The sequence below is a fragment of the Limanda limanda genome, chromosome 13 (assembly GCF_963576545.1).
Source record: "Limanda limanda chromosome 13, fLimLim1.1, whole genome shotgun sequence".
Lineage (NCBI taxonomy): Eukaryota > Metazoa > Chordata > Actinopteri > Pleuronectiformes > Pleuronectidae > Limanda > Limanda limanda.
This window is the reverse complement of record NC_083648.1, coordinates 9839480-9865429: the sequence shown is the minus strand read 5'-3', so window position 1 is coordinate 9865429 and position 25950 is coordinate 9839480. Positions and strand designations below refer to the sequence as shown.

Genomic DNA, 25950 nt, shown 5'->3' with positions numbered 1-25950 from the left:
GTCATTTGTGGTTCTTTGTGTGTGTTTCCTCAGGGGTGCTTGTGGACCTGGGAGTGGAGGACACCTCCTCGGCCTTTCAGAAGTCGGACAAGTACGTGGTGCGTCTGGACAATGACGTTCACGCCAAGATGGAGGCCTTCATGAGGAAAGTCAAACAGAACCCCTACACGCTGTTTGTCCTCATTCACGACAACTCGCACGTCGACCTCACGAGGTACGCCGACCCCAGACCGACCTTGTTTTGCTCCGTTGATAATCTGCGACTGTGTGAGAATATGAGCTGTTGTGGCTGCGAACATGAACCTTGTTCTGTTCATAGTGGAGAGAGGAGAACAGCTGCAAGCAAGTGAAAACAAACACAGGAAATCTTTAACCTTGAATTCTGGAGAAATGCAGGCCACCTCATTTGAGACCCATGAGCTTTTGTTTCTCTGTTCAAAGATTGAAGCTGTTGCTGCTGCTGCCAAGATCTTCGGTTTATTACGAGCAAATTGCTGTTCTTTTCTGCCAGAAGCATAAAATAGATCACTTCCTGTTTTCAAAAGCATTTCCCTCAAGAATGAACCAAAAAAGCAAACATTTTGTTAAAATGGTACATTTTGAGCAGGAGCCTCAAATATCCAACAATTCACCCCCTTTCTCTCTCTCTCTGCAGCGCTCTGTCTGGGTCCGTGTGCCACGGCGAGCTGCAGGGTCTGGCTGACCGGGTGGTGAACTGCCAGGAAGTCCTGGATGCCATGAACCTGCTGGTCCTGCAGGTCAGCTGCTTCCCACACACGCAGCAGACGCGTCAGTCCCGCATCAGCCTCCACAACGAGGTGCACTGGCCGGCCAGCAGAACTCTGGTGAGCGTTTTCACTTTACACAGAAGAAACCTCCTGAATTATGAAGTTAAAGGTTTTCAGTGGAATTAGAAATATGACTGACAAGTCTAACAACTGTAAAACGTTTTGTTGATTCATTAAAGTTATAAAAGCAGTTTTTGGCATATTGTTATTGTAAATGTCCTCAAATCATAACTTCATCATATCTAGCAGAGCCTCATTCGTAACTGAAGTGGTGTAGCTGCTCCACCTGGTGGAAGAAAATGCACTTACATCAATAGGAGGAGATATGACATCAGATAATAAATGAGAGATGTTATGCTGATAATACATCTGTCACGTTACAACCACATGGAGCCATAGAGTCTTTAAAACCATATAAGTGATGGCTTCAATTAATTGAACATTTGATATAGTACTATAATAAGAATAATAATACGAATACAATTTATAAAAAGTAAAATCAAACATATTATTACGTTTACATTCAACACATAATATTGTCATCAACAATGTCCATTATGAAACATTATTTACATACATGTACATTCTGGTTTCACAGCAACAAAACATGTTATTATATAAGAATGAATCCATGAATCCCACTGTTTCACACAATTAATAGTAATTAAATGGTAAATAAAGCAGAAAATAAATCTGCACAGAATTTGGTTTGTTTCTTTTTTCTTTTGTGAATAATTGGAAAATTGTATCCCTTCAGTTTTATGATAAATAACATAAAAATACGTAATTTTACTTCTGACCTGCTCCTAACACATGAACATTACCGTTGACATTTTAACTGTTCACAAGCAGATTAGGTTTGTAACCAGTGATTTTTATGACAACTTGCATTGACAACATTTAAATGAAGAAGTTTAAACTATGAGCACTTTAGGCCACGTCCTTCCTGGATGCATTCTACCTCGAACACTCAGCCATGTTCACTCTTCCTCCAGCAGGGAGAGCAGTCCGCCCACGAGCTGGTCTACTTCGGCCTGAGGGACTACAGCAGCTCCCTGCAGTGGGGCGTGGCCAGTCCCATTCTGCGCTGTGATGATGCATTTGAGAAGATGGTCCACACTCTGCTGGAAAGGTCAGTGTGAGGTCAACAGTGCAGAGAAGCTGTCGTCATCCAGCAGCAAAGCTTTCACACAGCTACAAAAAACCTTTGCACAGCTTCTCTGTTGTCAAGTGCCTCATTTTCAGAAACTTAAACATATCTGAATTGTATTATTGATTATGAGAAACAACATAAACACCTGAAAAGCTCTAAAATAAAACAAAACAATCCCATTTGTTGTCCCAGACATCCGCACCTCCACAGCATGGTGATCCGCAGCTACCTGCTGATTCAGCAGTACACCGAGGCCATGATGGCTCTGACCTCCTCCCCGTCCCTGAGAGACCACATCACCCCGGAGACTCTGGCCATGGTGGAGGACCTGATCAACGCCCCGAGCAGGGAGGGCTCCCAGGGGCGGGGCCACATGCTGCTGGTCCGCGTCCCCTCGCTGCAGCTGGCCATGCTGGCCCGGGAACGACTGGAGGACGTGAGGGATAAACTGGGGCTCCAGCTGTGCTTCGCCGTGCTGCTGGGGAGTCCGGCCTCCGAACTCATCCTGCACCGGAACTTCACCAGTCGTCTCAGGGTGAGAAAGCTACTGAAGTTGGTTTTAACTGTGTTTTATATTAAATATTCAAACAAAGGGATTCTGGCTTATTCGAGCAAGATCATATTTAGGAAATCAGACCCATGTGGAAAACTCTCTAGATTTCAGGATTTTAAAGAAATGAGGCTTTAAATAGAAGTCTTAAGTAATTATCAGGGAATTGACATTTTACTTTGAAATTATTTCTTTTGGATTTATTCAATATCCAACCTTATTTTTAACCACCACGATCCATTGAAACCCTGCAGATATATGTTTAGACTTTATTCTTTCCTTCACCAATACACCAGAATGAGGATTTTAGTAACATGAGTTATCTCACTTATTTTGGAATAAGTTTTAAATGACTGGCTTCTAAACTAACATGGTGGTAAGTGATAAGGCAATGTCCTTGTAAATCAAAGAACATGGGTTCAATCCCCACCCATGCCATTAAAAGGTATTTAAACAGCATTTTGTTGTACTTTGTGCAATGATGATAAAGTTGAATCTAAACTAAACACTGCACTATCTTTGTCTTTTGCTGCAGGCGTGGCGAGGCTGTGAGAATGAGGACTGGGTTCCTCACACCTACGAGGATCTGGAAGGGCTGCCCTGCATCGTCATCCTCACAGGCAAAGACCCTCTAGGAGAGACGTTCCCCAGGTAGAGTCACACTTCACAATAACCCCACAGCTCATCAAACATGGACACAAGATTTACACTCTTCTTCTCCATGCTCTCCCAGGTCTCTGAAATACAGTGACCTTCGCCTGATAGACTCCAGCTACCTGACCCGTACGGCCCTGGAGCAGGAGGTGGGTCTGGCCTGCACTCATGTGTCCATGGGCGTGGTCAAGGAGCCCAAGAAGGTCAAAGCCCCCCGGGAGTCCGACGGAGAAAAGGCCTCCCCCAGCCTGAACGACGGCGATGAGCTGGAAAGACCTCAGAGCAACGGCAGCGCGGCGACCAGAACTTCAAGTGAGTCTCTAACCTCACGAGAGACTGAATATTAGCATTTCACTTTTTACAATGTCTCACTCCTTATTCTCTCCATGTCTTCACTCAGGTTCTTTGGCAGAGAACGGAGTCAGTTCATCCGATGTCGCGGACTCGTTCCAGAAACCCTCCACCTGCCTGCCTGAAGGTCCTGCTATCACAGACATCGGCACCATGACACAAGGGTTCAAGCAGGAGTGCGATTCCCTGGGAAGCCAGTTTTCCACGAACCCCACCAAAGCATCCAAGGCGTCTCCGTCCCTTTGCTCCAGCTCCTCTTCTTCCTCCCCCTCCCCATCGTCCTCCTCCACCCAGAGGCCCAGCCAATCCACGCAGTGCAGCCGAGAACCCAAGCCCACCCGGGTGTCACCGCGGACCGTCATCATGTCCCGGGCGGCGTACAACCTGCTGGCCGGCGAGTCGGGGAGTCAGCTGAGCTCCTACTCCCTGCTGCCTCACGCTGATGTGGCGTGGAGCAGCCCACTGAGGCCCCTTATCACCCAGAACCTGCAGGGGGCAGAGCAGAGCACGTACTACCGCCAGTGGACCATCACCAGGCAGCATCACGCTGATCATGAATCTCCGACTGTGCCGCATCCACGACGTTTGTTACTCAGTGGACCCCCTCAGGTAAAGTTCTACTTCCCCTGAATCATGTGACAGATTGAATCACAGTGTGAATTAATCTAATTACTAGACAATTAACAGACAAACTCTGGATGTGTGTATAAAGGCAATTCATACTTATTCTTTTGTCCTTGGCCAGGTGGGTAAAACCGGAGCCTACCTGCAGTTTCTCCGTATCCTGTTTCGAATGCTCATCAGACTGTTGGAGGTTGATGTGTATGATGAGGAAGAGGACGAAGAGGAGGGTAAGGATCATTGTGATAGCAGATAATGAGAAATCAGTCTTTTCAAAAGTTCTAATTTAGTTTTAATTGTCATCCGTTCACGTTCTTCTCATGTTCAGAAACCTCAGAGGTCATGACTCCAGGAAACACCCAGTGGCCCGACATTGAGGACGTTCGAAAGCTGCCCTTTGACCCTTACCCCCGGGACCCGAAGTTCAAGGAGGCCAGCCCGGTTTTCTCTCCTAAGATGCCAAAGGTCTTACAAGGTCAACAGAAATAAGCAAACACTCAACAGCACTCGCTCAAATCAACTTTACAATCTACCAGTGCAGATATAAATACTGACGATGCATGTTGGGTTGTTTATATGTGCGTCTGCAGATTTTAATCAGGAAGGCGAGAGCCAAGCACCAGCCAAGCGAGAGACCAAGTCCATACGTCTGAGCAGGTTCGCGGCCCACAATGCCTTTCACCACTGCGAACAGTGTCACCACTACTGTGAAGCAGGCCCCGCCATGCAGGTGAGTGCAGACCAAACATCGGAGGCACTCAACTGCTTATACAATATATCCAGACCTGTCAAAATGCTTTGACAATTGAAAGCCTGTTACTCTTCTGGGCTCTGATGGTAATCGCTCTGTGTTAATAATGCATATGTTTGTGTGTGTGTTTGTGTGTGTGTGTGTGTGTGTGTTGTAGCTGTCGGAGTGCACCTTTCATGCCTTCACCTTCTGCTCCTCCATGCTGGGGGAGGAGGTCCAGCTCCAGTTCGTCATTCCCAAAGCCAAGGAGCAGCATTTTGTCTTCAGTCAGCAGGGTAGCCACCTGGAGAGCATGTGCCTGCCTCTGGTCTCCAGCAAGGTCAGTTCACCCCCCCCTCCTGTGTATGAGCCCACTGTAAATACCAACATCCAAAGAGAGAGGGTGGGCCTGTGTTTTCTCTTCATGCTGATGTTTGAGTTCCTCTCAAAAAATTTTCCGTGCGTAGAATCCTGATCTGTTGAAGAGTCCGATCTTCACGCCGACCACTGGAAACCAAGAGCACGGCCTGCTCAACATCTTTCACGCCATGGAGGGCGCCGCTCACGTGCACATCCTGGTGGTGAAGCAGTGCGAGATGCCGCACTACAGGAAGTACTGGCCCAACCACATCCTGCTCGTCCTGCCGGCCATGTTCAACAACGCTGGAGTTGGTGAGAAACTTACTGAGAAATCCTAACAATGTGCAGGAAGGTTAAGGACAAGTGTAAACCATTATTAGACAGATCCTATAGTACAGTAGTAAGTCATCAACTTGAATAAAGTAAAATGTTTAATTTCAAATTTTACTTTCTACATTTTTTAAATAGTTTTAAAACTTCTCATAAAAATTTATGAATATTGTCAATTTTCCCACCTAAATTTGGTTGTTCTCGCATTACAAAGACATTGCTCAACAGCGCTACTAGTGGTCAAAAACTCCTCTCTCTTCCTTAAAGTCTACATCACCATGCAACTTATCTCCCTGCTGATAATGAGGTAGTTTATTACAGTCATTCATGGTGATTAATTTATTACTGTCAGTCTCGTTTTACAGTTAGTAGGTGAAAAGTCCATTTGTCTTCTAACCAACTGGAGAGAGGCATCACACATGAAAACATGTGGCAGAGCAATAGTCTGATTTGTGAATCAGCCAATCAGGTCTATGGGCTGTCTGACAAGAGGGCCATTAAACTGCTCTATGATTGACAGCAAAGGGTTCAGCGGGTTCATGGACCCTTGTTCTTTGTGTTGTCCCTTAGTGTCAACGTGGCCGCATGAAATATATGTTGGTAGAATAGATCCATTTCTGCACAGCCCTGACCTGCATCAACTGAAAGAGTTCACCTGTAAACTCATAAAATGTCAGAATTCGGCTTTTATATTTGTTTTTTGCACAGTTTATTTGCCTCCGGTCGAGAAAGTGCTGTTGAGATGCTGATGCATGAGATCCCGTCTGTTTTCAGGTGCTGCTCGCTTCATGATCAAAGAGCTGTCATACCACAACCTGGAGCTGGAGAGAAACCGACTAGAGGAGCAAGGGGTCAAGAGGCAAGATGTGTGGCCGTTCATCGTCATGATGGACGATTCCTGCGTGCTGTGGAACGTCCACCAGTCAGCGGACTGCAGGTACGGATTGTTTGGGATTTTAATATATGGATAAACCCAGATTTGTGTGCCTCCGTTTCCGTCCGCCCCATTGTTTCGAACATGATTTCACAACAATGAGGGAATTTCTTCAAATTTAGCACAAACGTTTAATTGGACTCAAGGATGAACTGATTTTGGTGGACGAAGGTTAAAGGACAAAGTCATGGGGACACGCTAGAGACCCCAAAACTGGCAGATTAAACGGTTCTATCATACACTACATTCTGAAGTTTGTGTACCCTCTCTCTACCCTAGTGAGTCATCAGATGGAAGCTCCACCCTCATCAACGTGTCTCTGAAGACGGTGCTGCAGCACATGGAGGGCACGCCGAAGATCTCCCTGTACGCCATGTGCGGCACTCGCAAGTGGAGCAGCAGCCTGGCTCGCCGGTCTCCCAGCCAACCCTTCAGTCGCTGTCATCTCCACGACTTTGTCCTGCTCAACGTGGACCTGACGCAGAACGTCCAGTATGACCTCAATCGGTAAGTTAGCACCAGAGAGTCTCACCTGGCTGCGCCTCCACCGATGTGTGCGGTGTCTTGATGTTTTTGGTTGTTGCTGTTTTTCATGCAGCTGTGGCTGTGAGGAGGTGGACTTTAATCTGAGGGTGAACAGCAGTGGGCTGCTGCTGTGCCGCTTCAACTACTTCAGCCTGATGAAGAAACACATTCCAACTGGCGGGAACAAAGACTTCCTGGTCAAACCTAAACTCATGGTACGTGATGCAACATTTCTCAGGTTTTATTGTGTCTTCTGACAAAATGAAACGACGATCCGATCACTGAACTACTTTCTCCCTCTCTCCAGGAAATAGAGAACCTAACCCCAATCAGCCCGTCCCAGTACGTTTGCGCCCCAGACAGCGAGCAGACTCTTCTAGACGCCCCGGCCCAGTTCCTGCTGGAAAGGTTCCTGCAGAGCTGCAGCCACAGACTGTTTCCAAAGGCTGTTCAAAACAGAAACAACCCAGTTCTGTCCATCGACAGCTACCTCAACATCAGCCCGGAGGTAAGAGCTCACAGGAGGTTGCGGTTTGAAAGGAAGAGAAAAGACTGTTAGCATCTCCCCTTCAACTTAAACCTGCAGGAGGTCTAAACAGCCAGAACACATGCTGAATTTGATTTGAACAAACTGTTTCTGGGGTTAACACTAAAGCTGCAGAGTTTGTTTCGAAATGATCTCACAGGCCTGAAGAATTCTCTTAACACCCAGAAGCATTTAGTATGATTTCACCATCTGTTCTGCTAAAGGACATTGTGACCTGCATCCAAGCACATGTGCAAACAGGGAATGCAGACGATGCACATTTGTACTCTACATTAGAACAGATGACGTGTTCACACTCTGCACACCTATGCACATTTCTTTTGTTTCTCCTGTAATGGGAATAAATCATGAGGCCCAGTTGCAAACCACACAAACCTTTAAATTACCTCATAAGGATTCACCTAAAAGCTCATTGTTAGGGTTTCATGAAGATTATTTCATTAATTCTGACCTAATAAATGGATTCATTTCAAGTTTCTTTTATTTATCAGTTGCTTTTGTGTCATCTTTTGTCGCAGATTTCCGTGTGCTACTTCAACTCTCGACCACACTCCACCAACCTGAACCATCAGGGCCTGGTGTTCAGTGGCCTTCTGCTTTACCTCTGTGACTCCTTCGTCGTCTCGGGACTTCTCAGGAAATTCCGCTTCCTCAAAGGTGAGCCCTTCGTTCACACCAGTGCATCTGCAGTCTGTTGGTATTGAGTTGGCCTCTGGTGGGTTTAGCAAGCAGCTAGCATTCTAGTTTGATCTGCATGTTCTACTATCGGACGTTTCTGACCCTGGTTTACGTCCACAGGTGCCACCCTCTGTGTGATCTGTCAGGACCGGAATTCCCTGCGTCAGACCATCGTCCGGCTCGAGCTGGAGGACGAGTGGCAGTTCCGGCTGCGCGACGAGTTTCAGACCGCCAACTGCAGCGAGGACCGGCCGCTCTACTTCCTGACCGGCCGCCACGTTTGAGCCTGTGAACAAGCTCGGGTCTGCCTCTCCTCTGCAGAAGCACAATCAGAGACAAGGGTAGATTTGATTCCCAACCAGCAGTCCGATTGGAGGATTTGCTGGAGCACGAGACCTGAGGTTGTGGACACATTAGCGGCCTGATGTGGCTTTTCTTCATCTGTGCTACCACAGTGCACTATGCCTGGCTCTGGAGAGGAGCCGGTACATGTTTTGAACTCTTGCTTGTAGCTGAACTTGTCTCTACTTGAGCTTGCGTTTCACTGACTTTGCTGCGGGCGGGAAAAACCCCACAGCTGAAACTGAACTTGATTTGTTTTTCGTTGTTGTATTTGGCAGAAATGGACGCTGTTCGATGGATAATGTGACTATTTGAAGATTATATGTGTTCACAGACTGTGACTACAGTGCGTCCCATCCAGCACATAAAGTGTTTATCTCAGGGTTTTTAAGGCAGATCCAAGGGTGGTTGCTAAAAAAGGGGTTGAAGCTTTTTCTCCTTGTTCACAGTGTATTTTTGGCATTAACGTATGTATGCTGGCACCAAAGAAATCCTCCACTGCACCTTGTCCTTGTCCCTTCTCACCTGCTCTGCCTCTCAAACTCCACTGAGATCATCTCATATTGAAAAATCTGCCCAAACACAGGTTGGCCTGCTTTGGATTTGTATCATCTCGAGTATCAGATTCTAGCGTCCAACCAGTGTTATGCAAACAGAAAATCTATTTAAGACAAGTGCAAACTCTTAATCTTGTTTGCCTCTAAAATATGTCCATGGCACCAATAACCCTCTGACCAGGGATATGGCAGAGTGAGTGTGACGGTATTTTCCAAATGATTTCATCCAATAGAATAAATTCACAACAGAATCATACAAGTTGTGTCCATTCAAGGAGGCAGGGCAGTAATGTTACCTTAGGGATTAATCACAAAGCAGGTCTGCTCTCCACAACAGAGTCAATCAGATGGTGCAGCATGGAGCTTTATTCCAAATGTCATATATTTTGCATTAAAAGGCATTTACTGGCTTTAATATTAGCTATTTTAAGCAGAATCAGATAAAGTCAGCAAATGCAATATAAAAAGCCTCTTCACTGCCAAAAACCTGCTACTGTCTGCTGGGGATTTCACCTTCTGTTGTCATTCATGTACCCCCCCCCCCCCCCCCCCCTCCCAGGCCGAGACAAAGGGTAATGGCATACCTCCGCCAAGGCCCAACAGTCCCCTTAAACACAATCAAGCTGCACCAAATATCACACACTCATAGATATCGTTCCCTTGAATGGGCCAGATCCTTGATTTATTATCTGGGAAAAGGTTGAAAATGTTTAAAAATACTTACAATGTCAAAGAAAGAAGGTGAAAGAAAAATCCCACCACCTAATGCGAATGCGCGATAAAATATAATGGGTTCTTCTCTGACCCCACAATCCTTTCACCAAGTTTCACGGTGAATCCGTTCAGTTTCTCTTATCCTGTTTACAATCAAACATAAGGTCCGCGGCGGAGGTATAATCAAAGAAAAGGGAACACACTGTCAAAAGCACCCGACCAGGTCAATTATAGATACATACTTGAAAGTCGAATGTTTAAAAAAGAAAAGAGTATTTTTCTGCATAGGGTTGTCCAAAGAATATGCCTTAAGTGACGTCTCACGCCGTCGCTGCTCAGTTTGACGCATTTTTTCGGATTTTTCGGATCAATGACAATGAAGAAACCATTGAACTGTGAGGAGAGGAGATGTCAGAGTGAACGAAAGACTTGGATTTCAGACTACTGTACTGTTTAAAGCTTTGTTTACATTATTAATATATTGTGGCACCCCCTTAACCGCTGAGGGTTACTGATGTTTTTTTTTTTTAAGTCTCGTGTAACTTTTGCCAGTATATTTTGGTCAAAAATGTCTTTCTGCATTTTATGTTGTGTTGTGAAGGCAAGAATAATCTACCTAGATGTGTCCTTAACCATATGTCTCTATCCCTCCCTGTTCTTGTTGTTGGATTATTTTTTGTTTGAAAAGGAAAGTGAAGTCCACGAGGGATTCTTATTTATTTGACAAGCATTTTGGACTGATAATCATATTGAAGTGTAATTTTTGATTGCATGCCGAGCTCGCTTGAACTGAGGGGGTGTGTCCTCCTCAAGAAACCATCCACGTGAAGGCTTTGCACAAGACCCAAAGAATGATGCGTAGATTTACTGAATGTCAGAGGGGGGAAATATGAACTTGCACTATACAAGGTGCCAGCAGTAAAAAAATATATAACTCATATGAGCAAAACAATTAAATTAAGTTTCCCAATCCCTCGGAATTGCTTCTCTAAATATGAGACTGCTGATCAAAACCTGTGATGGTCCATAGAATGTATCTTTTCTCTTCTTTTTGATAATTTAACACTTAATATGCAACTTGCTCTCACAATCTTCACTGAAATACGTTTGATGACCGTGTACAGCCCACCAGTAGCTTTGGTGTCCGGGTGATCTACCTCATGTTTACCATCGTTGTTGTGGGTTGTGAACATATGACGTTAGAGCCATGCGATTGTAGTTGGAAATTTATGAATGTAATAAAAATGACTTCTAAATTTATTTGTGCTTTCTTTACATTTCTTACAGTAATAATACACATTTAAACTTCCAATTTTATATTTATCCCATTATGTTTTTTAATGCAGGCGCCTTACAGCCCCACCAGGTTCCTTTTGGCCTGAGGCCCCCCACAGTCCCTTGTTGAGGTGGTCAAAGAGTAGCAGATCCTACAACTCACACAATGCAACTTGCTTTCTTCTTTTAAGACAGCTCCCCATTGCCGACTTCTATCCATTTCCAGAGAATCCTCTTTGTAATACAAGCTTTCTGTTTGACATTTTAACACTGAACTACAACCTAGGTCACCCTGAAAACACCAGCAGGGTTATTCAGTTATTTATTTGTTTATATTCATTTGTTACATCACAGGCTTAACTCTTAACTATGTTTACTCAACGGATGATGAAAAAAATCAGACATGTTTAAGGGACTGACATTTTTGCATGTGTGCAATTCAGTGCAGATCCAAAACCAGGTCAAGTGAATTCTAATGAAGGGTCTTGGGCCTATGCTTGTTTGTTGGTTAGCAGGAATACACAAAAAAATACTCAACCGATTTGCATGAAAGTTTGTGGAGGTGTCCTGTATTCTTACGTGATAAACCCTAACATTTTCACTGTGAACTTCTCATAGAGGAAAGTGTAGAGTGCTAGATGTCTTTGCAATACATGGTGATTAAGTGGCCAGACAGCCTTGGCGGTCATCTGCGTTCTCTGAGTGCCCTTCTAGTTGATTTTATTTGAGCGTCCTTCCCATGTATCCGCTCAGTAAAGAAGTGCTGCAGGTGCATTAACACAGAACTCCGGCAGTGCTGTTGAGATGCATGCGCTGCCCTGTCTCCAGCCGGTGATTAATAATCCTTTCACTCTCTCCTCTGCATTCAATCCCAGGTGTTTTATTCAGCCGCAGAGTAAATCCCAGGCTCATTTCCTACCAGCCGTCTCTCCTCTCCTCAACGCCCCGGTAAACACTGCTGTGACCATGCACAAGGACCCTTATCACTGTATAGCTCCCTGATGGATGCTGGGATCTTCTCTGGCCTGGCTGCGGGGGGTGCAGGGGCAGTGTTGGTGCAGGGGCAGCCCTGATTCAGCTCCTGCAGGGTAATATTAGAGCGCGCTCTCCATCAACCTACGACACTCGTGTGATATAACACAAGGCTATTTTCAGCTAGCTGCAGGCAGGATATGATGAGGGAGAGAGGGCAAAGTGGCTGCCATTCTGATTCATGCACCTCATAATTGCTCTTTTGGGAAAAAGTACAAAGATATTGTGCAGGATGATCGAAGGAGTCTTGTCTCTAAGGATTTCAGATTTCCCATTGGATTCATTTGTCCAAGGGCAAAGGGTTGATTGCCTGCTTCATGACCACAAACCTTAACATATGTACACATTAGCTTTCTTTGGCTTCTCACATTTGTTTTGTTGTGGTGCACAGATTCTGAGATTGATTTCATAGATAGATATTTGTCTTTTAGCCGATATTTTAGCAAATGATTTGAAGACTGGGGAGAAAATGTCTCCTGGTAATTCCCTCTGACCGATTTCTCTCAGTTATGGATTCCTCAGGCTATGCAGTGCTTAATATTAAACTACTTTTAAGGACATGATTAAAAATATCACACATCATTATGGCACATAAAACACTTATCCCACTAATCTATAACTATATAATCAAATGGTTCAGATTGTGAAATGAGCAGAGATATTAGCAATATCTTTAATGTAGGGATTCCTGCAGCATTATATCAATTTTCATGGATGGTAACCGAGAATAAGTCATTTATCCCTCCTGGCAGGCTACTCTAATTACTCTCGGAGTTTCCATAAACCATCTCGCTAAAACCAAAGCTCATCTGTCTGTGTTCTCATTGGTGTGGAGGGGGGGTTGGGGGTGAAGGTAAGTGGAGTGCCAGGGGATTACAGTTCGCCTTTGGTGGATCACATCCACCACCGCAGCAGCAAATGCATATCCTATCAGCGGCTAAGCTGTTGTGAGCGTGGAGCGAGTCAATTCCAAGGGACCAAAACCCAGTGCTGTGACGTGAGAGGAGCAGAGGAGTGTGACCCCGTAGTGACACGCCGGTCCTGCAGTTATATGACAGTTCCAGTAGTAGACTGTTGAATCTGTCTCGCCACCAGAGGACAAGTGAGGGACCAAGAGTGAGGTCCTGGATGAGCTGGGACTCCTCGTGTAACTGGCGAGCTTCTCTAAACCGGGTAAGTTGGATTTTATATGTTCTTAGATGTAAATCCCCATAGAAACAAACCCCACAATACACAGTCAGTCAAACAAACCAATATACTACATTGAGGAAATGCATTGCAGGCAGGAGCACAGGGGACAGCTGACAAATGGATCCAGACTCCACACTTTAATAATTTATTAAATTCAGCATATTACACTTGTGTTGATAATGTGCATATACTAGTACTTATAGAGACACTTCTTCAATTCAAAATCTTATTGCTGCATATTCTTTTTTTAATGTGGTGTACAAAATGAAATGCAGCATCCTAAGGAAAAAAAAAAACATGTCCTTTGTGCTACAGATTAGGACATGATGTTGAGTTTCAGGACACGATGACGCCGATGATGACACATGCTACTGCCGGGACACTGGGCAGAACAGACAGACACCGAAAAAATTCCACAGGAACAGGAAGTCAGAATCTCTCATGCAGCGCAGCACTGAAAGCCTGGCTGCCAGTCCGATCTGCTCGTCTCGCCGCTGCCAACTCATCCACGGTAGCCAGCCGCTTGATCATTGTTGGCAAAACCAAAACACAAAAAGGCCGCTTCCTATGTGCGTTACTTCATCCACATCACTGCATCCGAGACTTTCTGACAGAACGGTTCCACCAACATCTTCACACAGAAAACGTCACAGGATTCAGACACGTTTCTGTTCAGTCTTTGGGATACATTTCATATATCGAATAAAATGAAGTGCCTTGCGTTAATGAATTAAGAGGCATGGTAGTCTTAACTAAAATATAGTGCAATTTAACATTCCTTGTCATTGATGAGTTACTCTCTGTATTATACAATTGTAGAACTATTTGGTGTGCGTAAAGGTAGAAAGTGTGAAAGTAAAAGTGCATGCAGAAGGTTAAGGAAAGTTAAGAAGTTAAGAAGATTGATAGCGCTCGTATGGCAGTAGCTAATTTGCTTAGCTTAAGTTAGCATGTGCAAGATTCTGATCATCTTATCTGAGCATAAAATGCTGGAATCAAAGGGCAGCAGTGAAGCTAACTTTATCCAACACTAACAAGGTTTTTGCATGAAAGGCTGGAAGCAAAGGAAAACAGCTAGACTTACTTTATCCGACGGTAACAAAACCTTGAAACAAAAAACAGTCAGTGTTGGATAAGCTTTGATTCCGGCATTTTATGCTTAAAGGGACTCTTACCTTTGTTGCATTTTTACACTTTTTTTGGATAAGGTTAAATTGGTATTAATAAGGTAATGACACTCTAAAATGCAAGACAGACCCACCAGGAGTAAAAACAAACAATTATTTCACTCTCATAATATTTAGTGAAAACTTCAACCAATAAAATTCTTCGGACCGAAGGACCTTATTGGCCGACAGACCTGTCTGTTTGCTGCATGGACATGCAGGTTTTCCGTCTGCTTCTTGTGGCGCATTCGGGCCCGCGTCATCAAGGCATGTGAATGTAAATGTATATAACTTACCGAATCCATTGCTTTGGTAAACAAAAACTCACGTGCGTGCGCGGAGGCAGTAATTGTAAGTCTGCTTGGAAATAAAGTTTCTTCAAAAAAACACCGCGGATGGGAACGAGGGGGTGGGGCATTGGAGGAAGGCGGGATGATTTGAATGTGCTGTAATTCTCAAATGCAACAAAGGTAAGAGTCCCTTTAAATAAGATCATCTGAATCTTGTGTATGCAGCTATATTCATGCAGTTATCTTATTTTAGCATAAAGGAAGCCGGATGTAAAGGAAAACAGCTGTGGTAACATTAACAAAACCTTATAACAAGTTCTGAGGGGAAGTTTTTTCTTTTTTTTTTAAGTCTGGACAAAGCCAAGCTAGCTGTTTTTCCCTGGTTCCAATCTTTATGCCAAGCTACCTACAATGCTGCTAGCTAAAAGCCATACAAATATAATCCTCAGCTATTTCTTAGCAAGAAAAAAAAATGTGCAAACTAGTCTTTTAAAGAAAATAAACTATTGTATGTCAACAGGTGAAAAATTGACCTCAAAATTAGAAAAGGAGTATGACAAAACAATGCTCACAGGAAAGAAGGCGGCATGAGAAAATAAAGGAAATCCCTGAGGGCTAAAACCCTACTAATGGACGCACTAAAAGATGCTTCATGCATAAAGATGGTTTGATTTTCATGTGCACTACTTGTTTTAGCAACAGTTTTTTTAGCTAGCTACTGCAACTACAGACTCAGCTTTTCAACAGCGACATGAACAGCTATGCTTGTTTTTTAATTAGCATAGCACTCAGAGTAGGATTTCATACAATGACTTGTTAACTAAGGAATAAATATACGAATGTTGAATGCAACACAAATGCTGCATTCAAGACGATGTGCCCTTCAGATAAGAAAGAATCATTTATTTGCTTGTGGAGCAAGACTGGGACGGAGGGATAGAGGGCAAGGATAGAAGAAAGTTAGTGGAGGGAAGGAAAAAGGCAGAATTGGATCAAGTAGAGAAGGGGAGGCAAGGAACAATGGATGGAATGCAGTATGGAGGGACGGAAGGCAAGAGCGACAGAGGAAAAAAGGTCAAGGGAAAGGGACGAAGGAACGCATGGGAAATGGAGGGAATAAAGGATGGAATGCAGTAAGGAAAAGTGTGTGACAAAGATGGAATTAATTCAAAAGCTAGAGGAAGTAAAACTAGTGGAACACTGTTATTAGTTCTCTTATCAGGAGAGGTCTTTGAGTCGGCCGCCTTGTTCGATGACTGCCTTGGCAAACTGCTTGAAGACCCGGTCCATGTAAGTGCTCTGTCGAGGCCACAGGCCCTCCAGGAAGCCAATATGGCCGCCATGACAGGTAATGAGAAGGGCCAGGTTGGGATTCTGCTTCACTGCCTCCACTGGAATGGCTGCAAAGGACACAAAGCATTCAAAAACACAAATTTCTCAAGGTATAATTAATCGATCTTGATAAGAAAATGAAGAATCAGCAATATTTACTGGATCTGATAGCTATGAGTGTTTTTAATTTTGTGTGGCCTGATTGATTTTAAGGTGGCTGTGGGGCCTTGGCGGGGGTATGCACTCTAATGATTATACATTTACACAATTGATCATGATTTAAGAAAACAAATAACAGCTTGATGGTGAAACCAGGATCGTACAGGAGCTGGGACTCACCATGAGACGGAGAGAAGACATCATCAGCAGCGTTCAGACACAGCATTGGCACCTGCACAGATTTCAGCCTGTGGACAGGACTGGCATCGTGGTAGTAGTCGTCATTGGTAGGGTAACCGAACATTATGGAGGTGAACCGCTCGTCGAACTCCCGGATGGTCTTTGCCTGCGGGAGCCGGGTAATATGATTAACTTCTGGCGATCTCATTTAACGAGATTAGCACGTGCAGCCAAGAGTCAGTGGAAATAATCCCTACCTTCATGACATGATCGATGTCGTAACAATTTTCGAGCACTGGTCTGTGTCTGGGGCGTGGGGATTAAGAGGAATTGAAAAATCCTGAAAAGTCCTACTGCAAAAGCATTACTGTGCAATTATATCATACCCATATTAATACACAGATTGGTATATATTGACAATATTATAGTTTTGTTGCCTAAAACTGTACAAAGCAGAATACAAAAGATAAACACTTCAAACCCAAGATATTCAAGCTCATGAAATGTTTAGCCCCTAGCATTAGCAGTGAGCTAGCGGTCATGTTAAACCAGCCCTGGCCTTGGCTGACCTGTGCACGGAGGCTTGGAGGCAGCTGGTGAGGTAGGAGTTGAAGAGGAAACGGTCGAGGGGTTTTTCCAGCGAAGCGGTGCACTCAAATACGTCCCAGCCTGCTGAGAAGACTACGACACCTTTCAGGCAGGTTTCCCGGCCCTTTCGCCCGAGATAATTGGCCAGCATCATCCTGAAGAGGAATCAGGGGTGAGAGGAGAGGACAGGTGGGGGGAAAGGAGAGGGACCGAGAGATGCTTCATTTCTGACCAACCCTTCAAATTGGAGGGTTAGAGTTATGCGGTAAAATAGCACACTGCTATGAAGAACTGAAGTCGTACCAAAGCTTCTTCACCTCATACTTTTGCGGTTATTTACAATATATTTCAGTCACAGATGAATTTACCACTGAGTTTACCACCTAAAACATTTCTTCACATCGTTGTCTGTTCTGAAATGTCCAGTTAGCTTGGCAGTGAGTTGCTTCATTACCCGCCCATGGACACGCCAGCAGCCATGATAGGAGCAGCTTCATTGGAACTCTGGATGTGGTCGATGACAGTCTCCAGATCCTCTGTGTTGGCTGCACAGTACGTCCTTGGGGTCTAGGTTGAACACAAAATTGTTAAATTAATAATTGCATACATCCCAGTTAAGCATTTTCTATCTTGAAAACAGGGGAACTCAAACTCGACTTCTGAATAAAAATATTCCACCTACAGTTTCTTACTGCTTTCCCAGGATATGAGGTCAAATGAGGAAAATACATAGTGTAGACTATTGAGATAATTTTTATATTAACTGAAACTACTACTGACTCTGCTACTGTCAGAAAATTAGACAAAGATGAAACTGAAAAGTAGCCTTATCGTTTTCTGTGACAACTATGACAGTTCTGCATTTTGGAAATATGATAATATTTCCATGTGTTCAGACCCAGTGGCCTAATGGATAAATCTGCCCCCCTAAACCAGGGATTGTGGGTCTGGAGTGTATGACAAGTAAAATAATGTCTGCCAATTCAAAACTTACACATAATGAAGGAGACCAAACACAGTCAACTATGTCTTAAATGTCAAATTAACTAACTAATTGGCCAACACTGAAATAAAATAACATTACACAACCATCCACCATTAACTTGACTGAGCCATCATTCTCAGGAGGCTGTTGACTCTAAAGCTATTCAAGGTCCTTCATTAAGATTCAACCAGAAACTCAGAGCAAAGTAAATTCCAGTGTTTCTGCTCTTTCTGTGGGTGGACAAGTTTTAGTAGCCAAGCACTCGGGACCGATTTTGAGGCAGGGGGCACCTTTCACACAGCATTTCATTCTAGAGAGCCGGCCTATTTAAACAATGGGCAATATTCACAGTAAGTGGACAGAGAGAAAACACTCACAGGAGCGTACAATTGCTAAATTGTTTGTACAGAATTGAGAAAATGGAGAAAATGCCTTCCTTACCATCACCTCTTCATACAGTGCCAACGCTACAGTGACCAACCCCTGTTTTTTTTGTTATCTGAGCACAGCCAATCAGACCAACCATTGTGCCCCTTATACTGGTTTAAATTAAACTGAGTGACACTTTGCTTCAGTGTCACATTCACAGTTTCTTAATCGCAGCTGAGACGGAACAAGACGAAGACAGCAGCAGGACACAGATCAGCCTGTGATTCCGGTTCACGCCCACAAAGAGGAACATTAGATTGATTGTGGGCAAGTCCTGCCTGTAATGAAACACCATTTGTGCTTTGGATGAGATCTCTGTGTGGTGTAGTGATGAGATGATTAGATCACGGTGAAACAGTCGTTCATGAAGAACGTGCCTCTGTTCCAAAGCACAGACATACCGAGGGGGAGGCATCAAACAGTGGGGAAGCTGAGCGCTATCAGAGCTCGGGCCCATTCTGTTGGCTAAATATACCCGGGTGTAAGAGGACAGATTAAGGCAGGTGTCAGGACAGCTCGTGCTCGAAGAGGTCATATTCCTGTGGATCAGCATTAAAAAACAGTATCTGCAATTTAATCCCTGATGTGCATCAACATTGTCTGTACAGCGTCTGCCCTGGCTCGTGTGACACGTGTGAGGCAGACATGCTCTGGACTGGCTGAGGCCAAGAAAAGGACACCTCTACTGGGAGGCTGTCAGACTGACAATCGAGAGAAACTGTTTGTCCTAACGGTGCTTTTCATGCTGTGTACGTGTCTGTTTTTATGGGAAAAAAAGTTACATAACATAGAATGACAGGGTAAAAACTATGGTTTGAAACTCACCAGTAGCGTTTCGCCAGAAACCCCTCTGTTGTTGAATACCACACACCTGAAATACAAAAAAAACATCTTCTCTTACACGATCAAAGTCTCATAAATGACTCTTTGAATTGCGCCATCTATTGATTGCAGAGCGGAAACAGACAGAACATTAACCAGTTTTAGGACAACTAATAGATCTTAATTACTTTTTAAGCATAAATGGACAAAATAAATCCCTGTAAACTAAATATCTGTTGACTGTTGGTCATGTGAGGACATGTGAAGAGGTCACCTTGGGCTCCAGGAGCATGGGCCTGGCACTCGGTGGAAGGATGCATTGTGGGTCAGGAAAGAACTCATTAACGTTTAGTATGGACCCGGCTCGGGGGGGGTTGATCCTGGAATTTTTTCACTCTCTTTAAGTGTGTCAGATTTTTCCCTATAATTAATGAATTTTGATTAATAAGGAATCAAAAATATTCTAGGGGAATAAAATCTTTGAGTTTTTGAATCATTAATTTATCATGACTGGTAAAAAGGTTAATGGTTGCTTAATTTAAGAGAACAGAGGCAGTGAGAAAGTGCAGAGATGCTGTGTGAGGACCGCTCTGTTGACACTGTCGAGCATCAGCATCCCTCCTCTCTCCGCACTTCTCACGAGTCATCATTTATCTGATGGGAGTCAGACTGTTTCTATCTGTGTAGCTCAGCAGCGGGGCGGGGCCAGATAGGGTGTTGGGAAAGGGGAGGAGGGAAGGTGGTGGTGGTCCGGTGCTTACACTCACACAGACATACACACACTGCAGCATAGACTTGGAAGCAGGTCTGGGCTAAGCTGCAAAGCTTGTTCAGGGATAAGCTGTAATTCATTAAGCTACACAGACAGGGGTTGAGGGCTGGAAGATGCTGAGTTTGTCGGCTCCATTCCCCTGCCTTCCCAAATCTGAGTGAAAGAATGAGTGGGGAGAATACAGAAAGGACCGAGTGGAGGGAGAGAAAGGAGGGGGAAGGAGGGGAGAAAACTGCCTTCCTCTGCATTTCTTCACGCTTGTGCTACGTTTAGCTATTTAAAAAAGGACACAGAGCTAAGCTCCCTCTTTTCCTGTGCACTTCACCTGACATGACTCAAAGCCACATCTCTCAAGCACCTATTACATTAACGTTACAGATGCACAACCAAAGTGCACATGGGGTTTCACGTTTCAATCAACATTGATATGACTGTGGAGGTATTTTGACTTTCATTGGACAAGAAATCTGTATTCTAGATGAATGGTAAGTTAAAACATAAGGCACAGGGAAGGTCCTTTTTGTGATGCAGTGCCCTGGATTGTGTGCTGAGTGCTGGACCTCGACCAGGGTACCCGGCCAAGACCACCCACCTATAGCCCAGATCCCGGCTCTGCTGGACCATGTGCAGAATGTAGGACTCTCGGCTGGTGCCGGTCAGACCGGGGAGAAGGAGCACCGTGGGCCTGGTTGCAGGGTCGGGATGAGCGAGGCTGTCATCGTTATCAAACCAATCCAGAGAGATCTGTCCTCCATCTGCTCCCTTAATAAGCTCACTGCAGAGACCATCGGGACACGCAACTCAGCAACGCGGGTCTTTCTGAACATTATCATGCATCTGTGTCTATATGTATCCATTCATTTGTCACATTCAAATGCATGCATACACTCCAACACACACCAACTGGAACATGTTGATTAAAAAAGTACAAAAAACAATATTAGATTTGGGTTTAGGTGCATATCTGCTCATGGAACAGTCATTAAAAGCTCAAGATAAATCCCATTCGGTTCAGTTCCAGGTAAACTGTGTCATTGTATCCATCACACACACTCTGCCAAAGGGAATCAGATATGTGGAGTGGAACCTACACTAACAGTTGCCTCAGCTCCCTTGTGATTATCTTGACGGAGAGCGGTGCAACACACAGCGAGTAAAGATAAGGAGGAAGGCTCTGCACCAGTGGGCTCTTATGGTCAATCAATTTCTGGGCTGTACAACCCAGAGCCTTGCTGATGAGGTCATCCATTCCCAATGCCAGTGCATTTTAAAACCTGCAATGCACTTAAACAACAGGCAGCAGCCCACGAGCCAATTTGGCCAGCCGGCGATAAAGACATCAGCTTGAAATTACAGAACCGCCATGAAATATGCACCTGGGGCGGGACTTGATGAGTGTCCATCACACAGGGCTGGGAGGAAAACCTGCTGCCTCATGTTTGCTGAGGACAACAAGATGAGTGAAATTTCACCCAGACAGAGAGACGCACGTCAAAGAAGACGGTTTTCACTGTGTCTGTCCTTGGATCGACCTTGGGTCGCGTCATTATGAGGGGGGATGTCCTGTTGTCCCCGTAGGAAATGTGATAATAAATTCAGCGGATGTGACTATCAGTCACGTGATGATAACAGAGAGTTGGAGTAGGACGGATAGAGTCGCAGTGCATTATGGGAATATTTATCTCCTTGACTTGGGGACAGCAGCGTATCAAAGGCATAGATCTCATGAATGTCCTTGGGACAGACAACTGACGAGCAATAAAACTGCCAGAAAAACCAGAAACTATTTTAAATAACTAATAATAACAATCATGTGGGTCAACTTTTGAAAATCCAACTTAACAAATCTAGGACAAGTTTCCTTCAGTAATTACCAATATTGTTGATAAACAGTAGTTTGGTTTAAATGATTTTAAATTTTTTTTTAAATTGTAGCGGTTATGGTTAAGGTTTAGGTTTTAATGCGAAAGCTAAAAAAAAGGAAGAAAAAACGACATTTACAGAAAGGAATGTCCTAACACATGAAACAAGTTGTGTGAGAACGTGACAGGGATAAAAAAGTAATAAATAGTAGTAATGAAAATCAAAGCTGTGTTAATTCGTTTTAATCTCCTTTACACACGGGGGCCAATACACAGTTGCAATTAATCTTCAACAGAATGTATGTTATCGAGCAGCGGGCAGAGCGGCCCTACAAAAGATCCTTTCTCCTCTGAGCATTTGAGTCTCGGTCAAGAACAAGACTGGCATTTGTTCCCAGTTGTGAAAGTGGAAAGAAAGGAATTAGCAAACAGACAATAGCATTTTCTCAGTGACCAAGCAACTTTTGGACGTTTCTCAGTACAGCTGTGCACAGAAGAGTTCTGTGTGTTTTCTCTGGGAATTAATTACACAAACTGCCAGAACAAGACAGCTTAGCTTGCATGCTCAACACCTATCTCTCATTGGTTATGACTCCTTCGACTGCTTTGTGAGTTAAATGCACATTTGAACCATGTGAAACGTGTCTGCTTGCAGATTGAAACACATGTTCAACTTGTGTAATGGATGATTAGCGTGTCAGTCTTGATGAGGACTTACTTTCTGTAAACAACCCCCGGTTTGGCTGTGACGAAGGGTCTGAGCAGAGTCTGGATGCGGCTCTCCCAGCACCAGAAGGTGGGGTAGTAGGTCTCCGACACCACCGGACATTGTTCCCGCAGGAACTGGTAGAACTTATTCCCCCCCGAGATGAGTTGTGGCTTCTGAAAAATACAAGTAAATTAAGTTTGGCACAGTCAGTGAGTCAAAAATTGACTTTTCCAACCTTGAGGATTATTCCTTGCGTTGTTATATAATGTGAAATCTGCTCTATGACTGAAATTCACATTTTAACCTTTTCTTTTTACTTTTTGTCTTATTCTCTTTGGACCCAACTTCGAACAGTCATATTTTAAACTTTTTTAACCTAAAAAATAACACTTAACATAGAGGACATTATTAGGTTATTACTGAGAACAGCCTACTGACCATGGAGTAGAAGTTACATGAGATAAGCATGTGACATTGGCATGAACCTGCCAATTAGGCCTTTAATACAATTGGAGAGACTGATGATAAACATAAGGCATCCATGAGCTTTGCATATATAAACACTATCAATAATGTTCATATATAATTGTCATCAATATAAATACAACACAGGTTCAATATATATCGATGTAGGGAATATGCATTATGTAAGCACAGTTGAACACATCATTGATTGACCTCAGATTTGTGTTTTGTTGTTTATTAAGTGTTTGTCATTCTCTGTCCAGTAAAGTAAAGATGAGTTTATATCCACAACCTTCACTCAGGAGCAAAGCTTTATTATTACATATATACACATTACATATACTGTACAAGTGTGCTTACTGATGTATATATAATATAATATACTAATTTTACTTCAAGTATTGCTATTATTGGTAATGCAGCACGTAGTCCAGGTCATTTCACTGAGGTTTAGTTCCAACATTTATCATTTTAATGTAAGTAGGTATTTTAATGTATTTATTTAATTTTGTCTCTACTTGCTTGTGCAATCATCCTTTTCCACTGCACTTTACCTTATAACATCTCTGTAAAAACCACTACAGTGAAAGGTGTTGATGTATTGTTATGTATTATATTGTACTGAACTTGTTTTTATCATGACCTCTTTCTACCTTGCTTTTATTTTTACTTAACTATTGCACTGCTGAGCTGAACTAGCATGGTACCGTTGACCCTGTGTTAACTGCATAGGACAAATACACATACAAACTTAAACGTATATATTATGTACACGTTTTCTTTATTTTTCAATTTTTATTATCCTGTCTATTCTCTTGTGGATTAATGAGGATTTATCTTATCACACTTAACCTAACTACATGCATTGTCTGTATTGGTATCTTGTAAATAATATATATGAAGTTATAACGATGTAATAAGCTCAGTCTCTCGGGGGTCATCCGGTGAAAGACAGCGGTTAAACACCAGCACATCATCCCACCTAAAGCCTCCTCTCTACCGGCATCTCTGCTGCTGTCATGGTAGCCTAGCTTAGCCGGTGCTGACATCTGACTTTAACCGTGAGGCTAATCGTTCATAAAGCGCAGTTACATAAGTGCTGCATGGAGGAGAATATGGCCCCGGGTGCAGATGCTGATTCAAAGAAGCGTGGCATGCAGCCTGAGGCGATCCATCCATCCCCACATGTGCAGACATTAGCCCACCACCACCTCCTCCACCTCCTCCTCCACCACCGGCGGAGCAGAGCGATGCAGCCCGGGCATCATCATCCTCCATCCGGCAAACCGACCGCAGCAGCGCCGCCTCCCCCCGGTCCCTACCCGGCGAGGAGCTCACAGACCCCCGGTGCAGCAGCATCATCTCCCACGGGGGGTGCTTACCTTCGCTACTGAGATCAGGTAGTAGCAGGTGTAGGCTGCGCTGAAGCCCAGCACCAGGGACAGTCCCACTCCCGAGCCCAGCAGACCCACTCTCACTTGGTTCTCCAGATAATGCGACAGGTCCCGGGTCAAGATGTTGAAGTTGAAGTCCAGCGAGATCATTGCAAGCTGCCGGTGGTCCACACACACTCCAGCGGCGTGTGTGTGCCTGAGAGCCCGCTGTGAAGGAGACAGTCAAGGGGACCTGGTGTGCAGGGATATATAAGTGTAATGCCGAGTGGGGGCGCTCTACACACACACACACACACACCTACACAGACACACACACACTGTCGCCTCCTGCCGGCTGTGGAGGTGATGTGAGGCCTCTGCAGTCAGTGGGTTCACCATCCATGACTCTAGACAAGTGAGTGGTAAATGAAATATGTGTTTGAAACCTGAACACTTTCAGCTTTTTAACATTATTGTAACTATTGATAGAGATGATTATTAACTGCTGTGGTTAGAGGCCACTATCCCAAGAGGCCACATACAGACCCAATGGGGCCAATGTACGGTGGCCGAGAGAGATCAGTGCACTGCAGATGGAAAAAATTCAACTTTAACAATTTGACGATAAAAGTCACAACACATGCAAACACAGAAGCTGTATGCAGTTTGTCGTTAGGCTGCAAATAGCGAAAACCACACCAGAAATGTTTCCAGGGGACCTATAAAAGTGATGAACCAACGCTTTGTGAAGTTCCATCAACACAGATAAGAAATAAACTTCAATAACTTTATTTGCAGCTTTTGTGTATCTTTCTCTTCTTTCTGCAGCACATCTGTTGCCAAATTGATCTTAATTTGCAGTGTGTTGAGCACTCTCAGCCAATTGCCTCCAAGTTAGCAGTGTGATTATTTAATAAATAAATAATAAAATAATAAATACATATTCAAATTATTAACTATATTCAACAAAAGTGTTAAATGTACAGCAGCTGGTGACCTTTGACCCATTCATGAAACAGTTTCTTCTCTGTGGGTTGGATCTCATGTAATTATGAATGATTGAATTAATGTCAGCTTCCTATACCTTCAACACTTTATATCCTATAATTATAATTAGAAGAAGAAGAAGAAGAAGAAGAAGAAGAAGAAGAAGAAGAAGAAGAAGAAGAAGAAGAAGAAGAAGAAGAAGAAGAAGAAGTTCTGTTTGTATAACACAGTGATTACAAAGAGGAAAAATTAAAACAAGAAAAATAAAAATAAAAGAAATAAATTATACAAAAAAATATTTTATAAAAGATATACACTGTAGAAATGGCATGGTTGTATACAATATAAATATATTACACCAGGTACTTTTTTAATTTGACTTATATCTTTATGTCAGTGGTGTAGTTAAATATTTGCTTAACAGTTCTTCTTTGTAATCAACCACAATGCAGAAGTTCTGACTTTTTGTTTCATCATGTTTATTCATCAATAGCTGTAC

General features: G+C 43.6%; 2 protein-coding genes across 5 annotated transcripts in view; one reads left to right on the top strand and one right to left on the bottom strand.

Moving 5' to 3' along the window:
• Nucleotides 1-9379, top strand: part of greb1l (GREB1 like retinoic acid receptor coactivator) — a 39198-nt gene extending 29819 nt beyond the window's left edge. For 3 of the 4 annotated variants that reach the window (XM_061084674.1, XM_061084673.1, XM_061084676.1), the window contains exons 17-34: nucleotides 34-214; nucleotides 656-845; nucleotides 1784-1920; nucleotides 2134-2476; nucleotides 3027-3142; nucleotides 3225-3457; nucleotides 3546-4105; nucleotides 4242-4347; nucleotides 4446-4592; nucleotides 4708-4847; nucleotides 5026-5187; nucleotides 5315-5519; nucleotides 6312-6474; nucleotides 6751-6978; nucleotides 7070-7211; nucleotides 7304-7504; nucleotides 8062-8200; nucleotides 8342-9379. In XM_061084674.1, the coding sequence (XP_060940657.1) occupies nucleotides 34-214; nucleotides 656-845; nucleotides 1784-1920; nucleotides 2134-2476; nucleotides 3027-3142; nucleotides 3225-3457; nucleotides 3546-4105; nucleotides 4242-4347; nucleotides 4446-4592; nucleotides 4708-4847; nucleotides 5026-5187; nucleotides 5315-5519; nucleotides 6312-6474; nucleotides 6751-6978; nucleotides 7070-7211; nucleotides 7304-7504; nucleotides 8062-8200; nucleotides 8342-8505 (3557 nt within the window). In that variant the 3' untranslated portion in view covers nucleotides 8506-9379. The remainder of the gene's footprint in view (nucleotides 1-33; nucleotides 215-655; nucleotides 846-1783; nucleotides 1921-2133; nucleotides 2477-3026; nucleotides 3143-3224; nucleotides 3458-3545; nucleotides 4106-4241; nucleotides 4348-4445; nucleotides 4593-4707; nucleotides 4848-5025; nucleotides 5188-5314; nucleotides 5520-6311; nucleotides 6475-6750; nucleotides 6979-7069; nucleotides 7212-7303; nucleotides 7505-8061; nucleotides 8201-8341) is intronic. The other variant, XM_061084675.1, reaches the window with a different exon arrangement.
• Nucleotides 9380-16006: 6627 nt separating this feature from the next.
• Nucleotides 16007-24635, bottom strand: abhd3 (abhydrolase domain containing 3, phospholipase). Its single transcript, XM_061085088.1, has 9 exons — nucleotides 24474-24635; nucleotides 22636-22799; nucleotides 20648-20830; nucleotides 19287-19332; nucleotides 17502-17614; nucleotides 17029-17202; nucleotides 16717-16765; nucleotides 16460-16625; nucleotides 16007-16188 (listed from the first exon to the last, which is right to left on the bottom strand). The coding sequence occupies exons 1-9, from the start codon at nucleotides 24633-24635 to the stop codon at nucleotides 16007-16009; spliced, it is 1239 nt and encodes a 412-aa protein (XP_060941071.1).
• Between the last annotated feature and the right edge of the window lie 1315 nt (nucleotides 24636-25950).

What these genes read in the sequence shown, in the direction of transcription:
- abhd3 (XM_061085088.1), bottom strand. Translation starts at nt 24,635, where the DNA reads ATGATCTCGCTGGACTTCAACTTCAACATCTTGACCCGGGACCTGTCG. An exon ending in AGCCGGGATCTGGGCTATAG is followed by an intron (nt 19,333 to 20,647) that starts GTGGGTGGTCTT and finishes TTTGTATTTCAG; the next exon opens with GTGTGTGGTATTCAACAACA. An exon ending in TTTCTGGCGAAACGCTACTG is followed by an intron (nt 17,615 to 19,286) that starts GTGAGTTTCAAA and finishes TGTTCAACCTAG; the next exon opens with ACCCCAAGGACGTACTGTGC.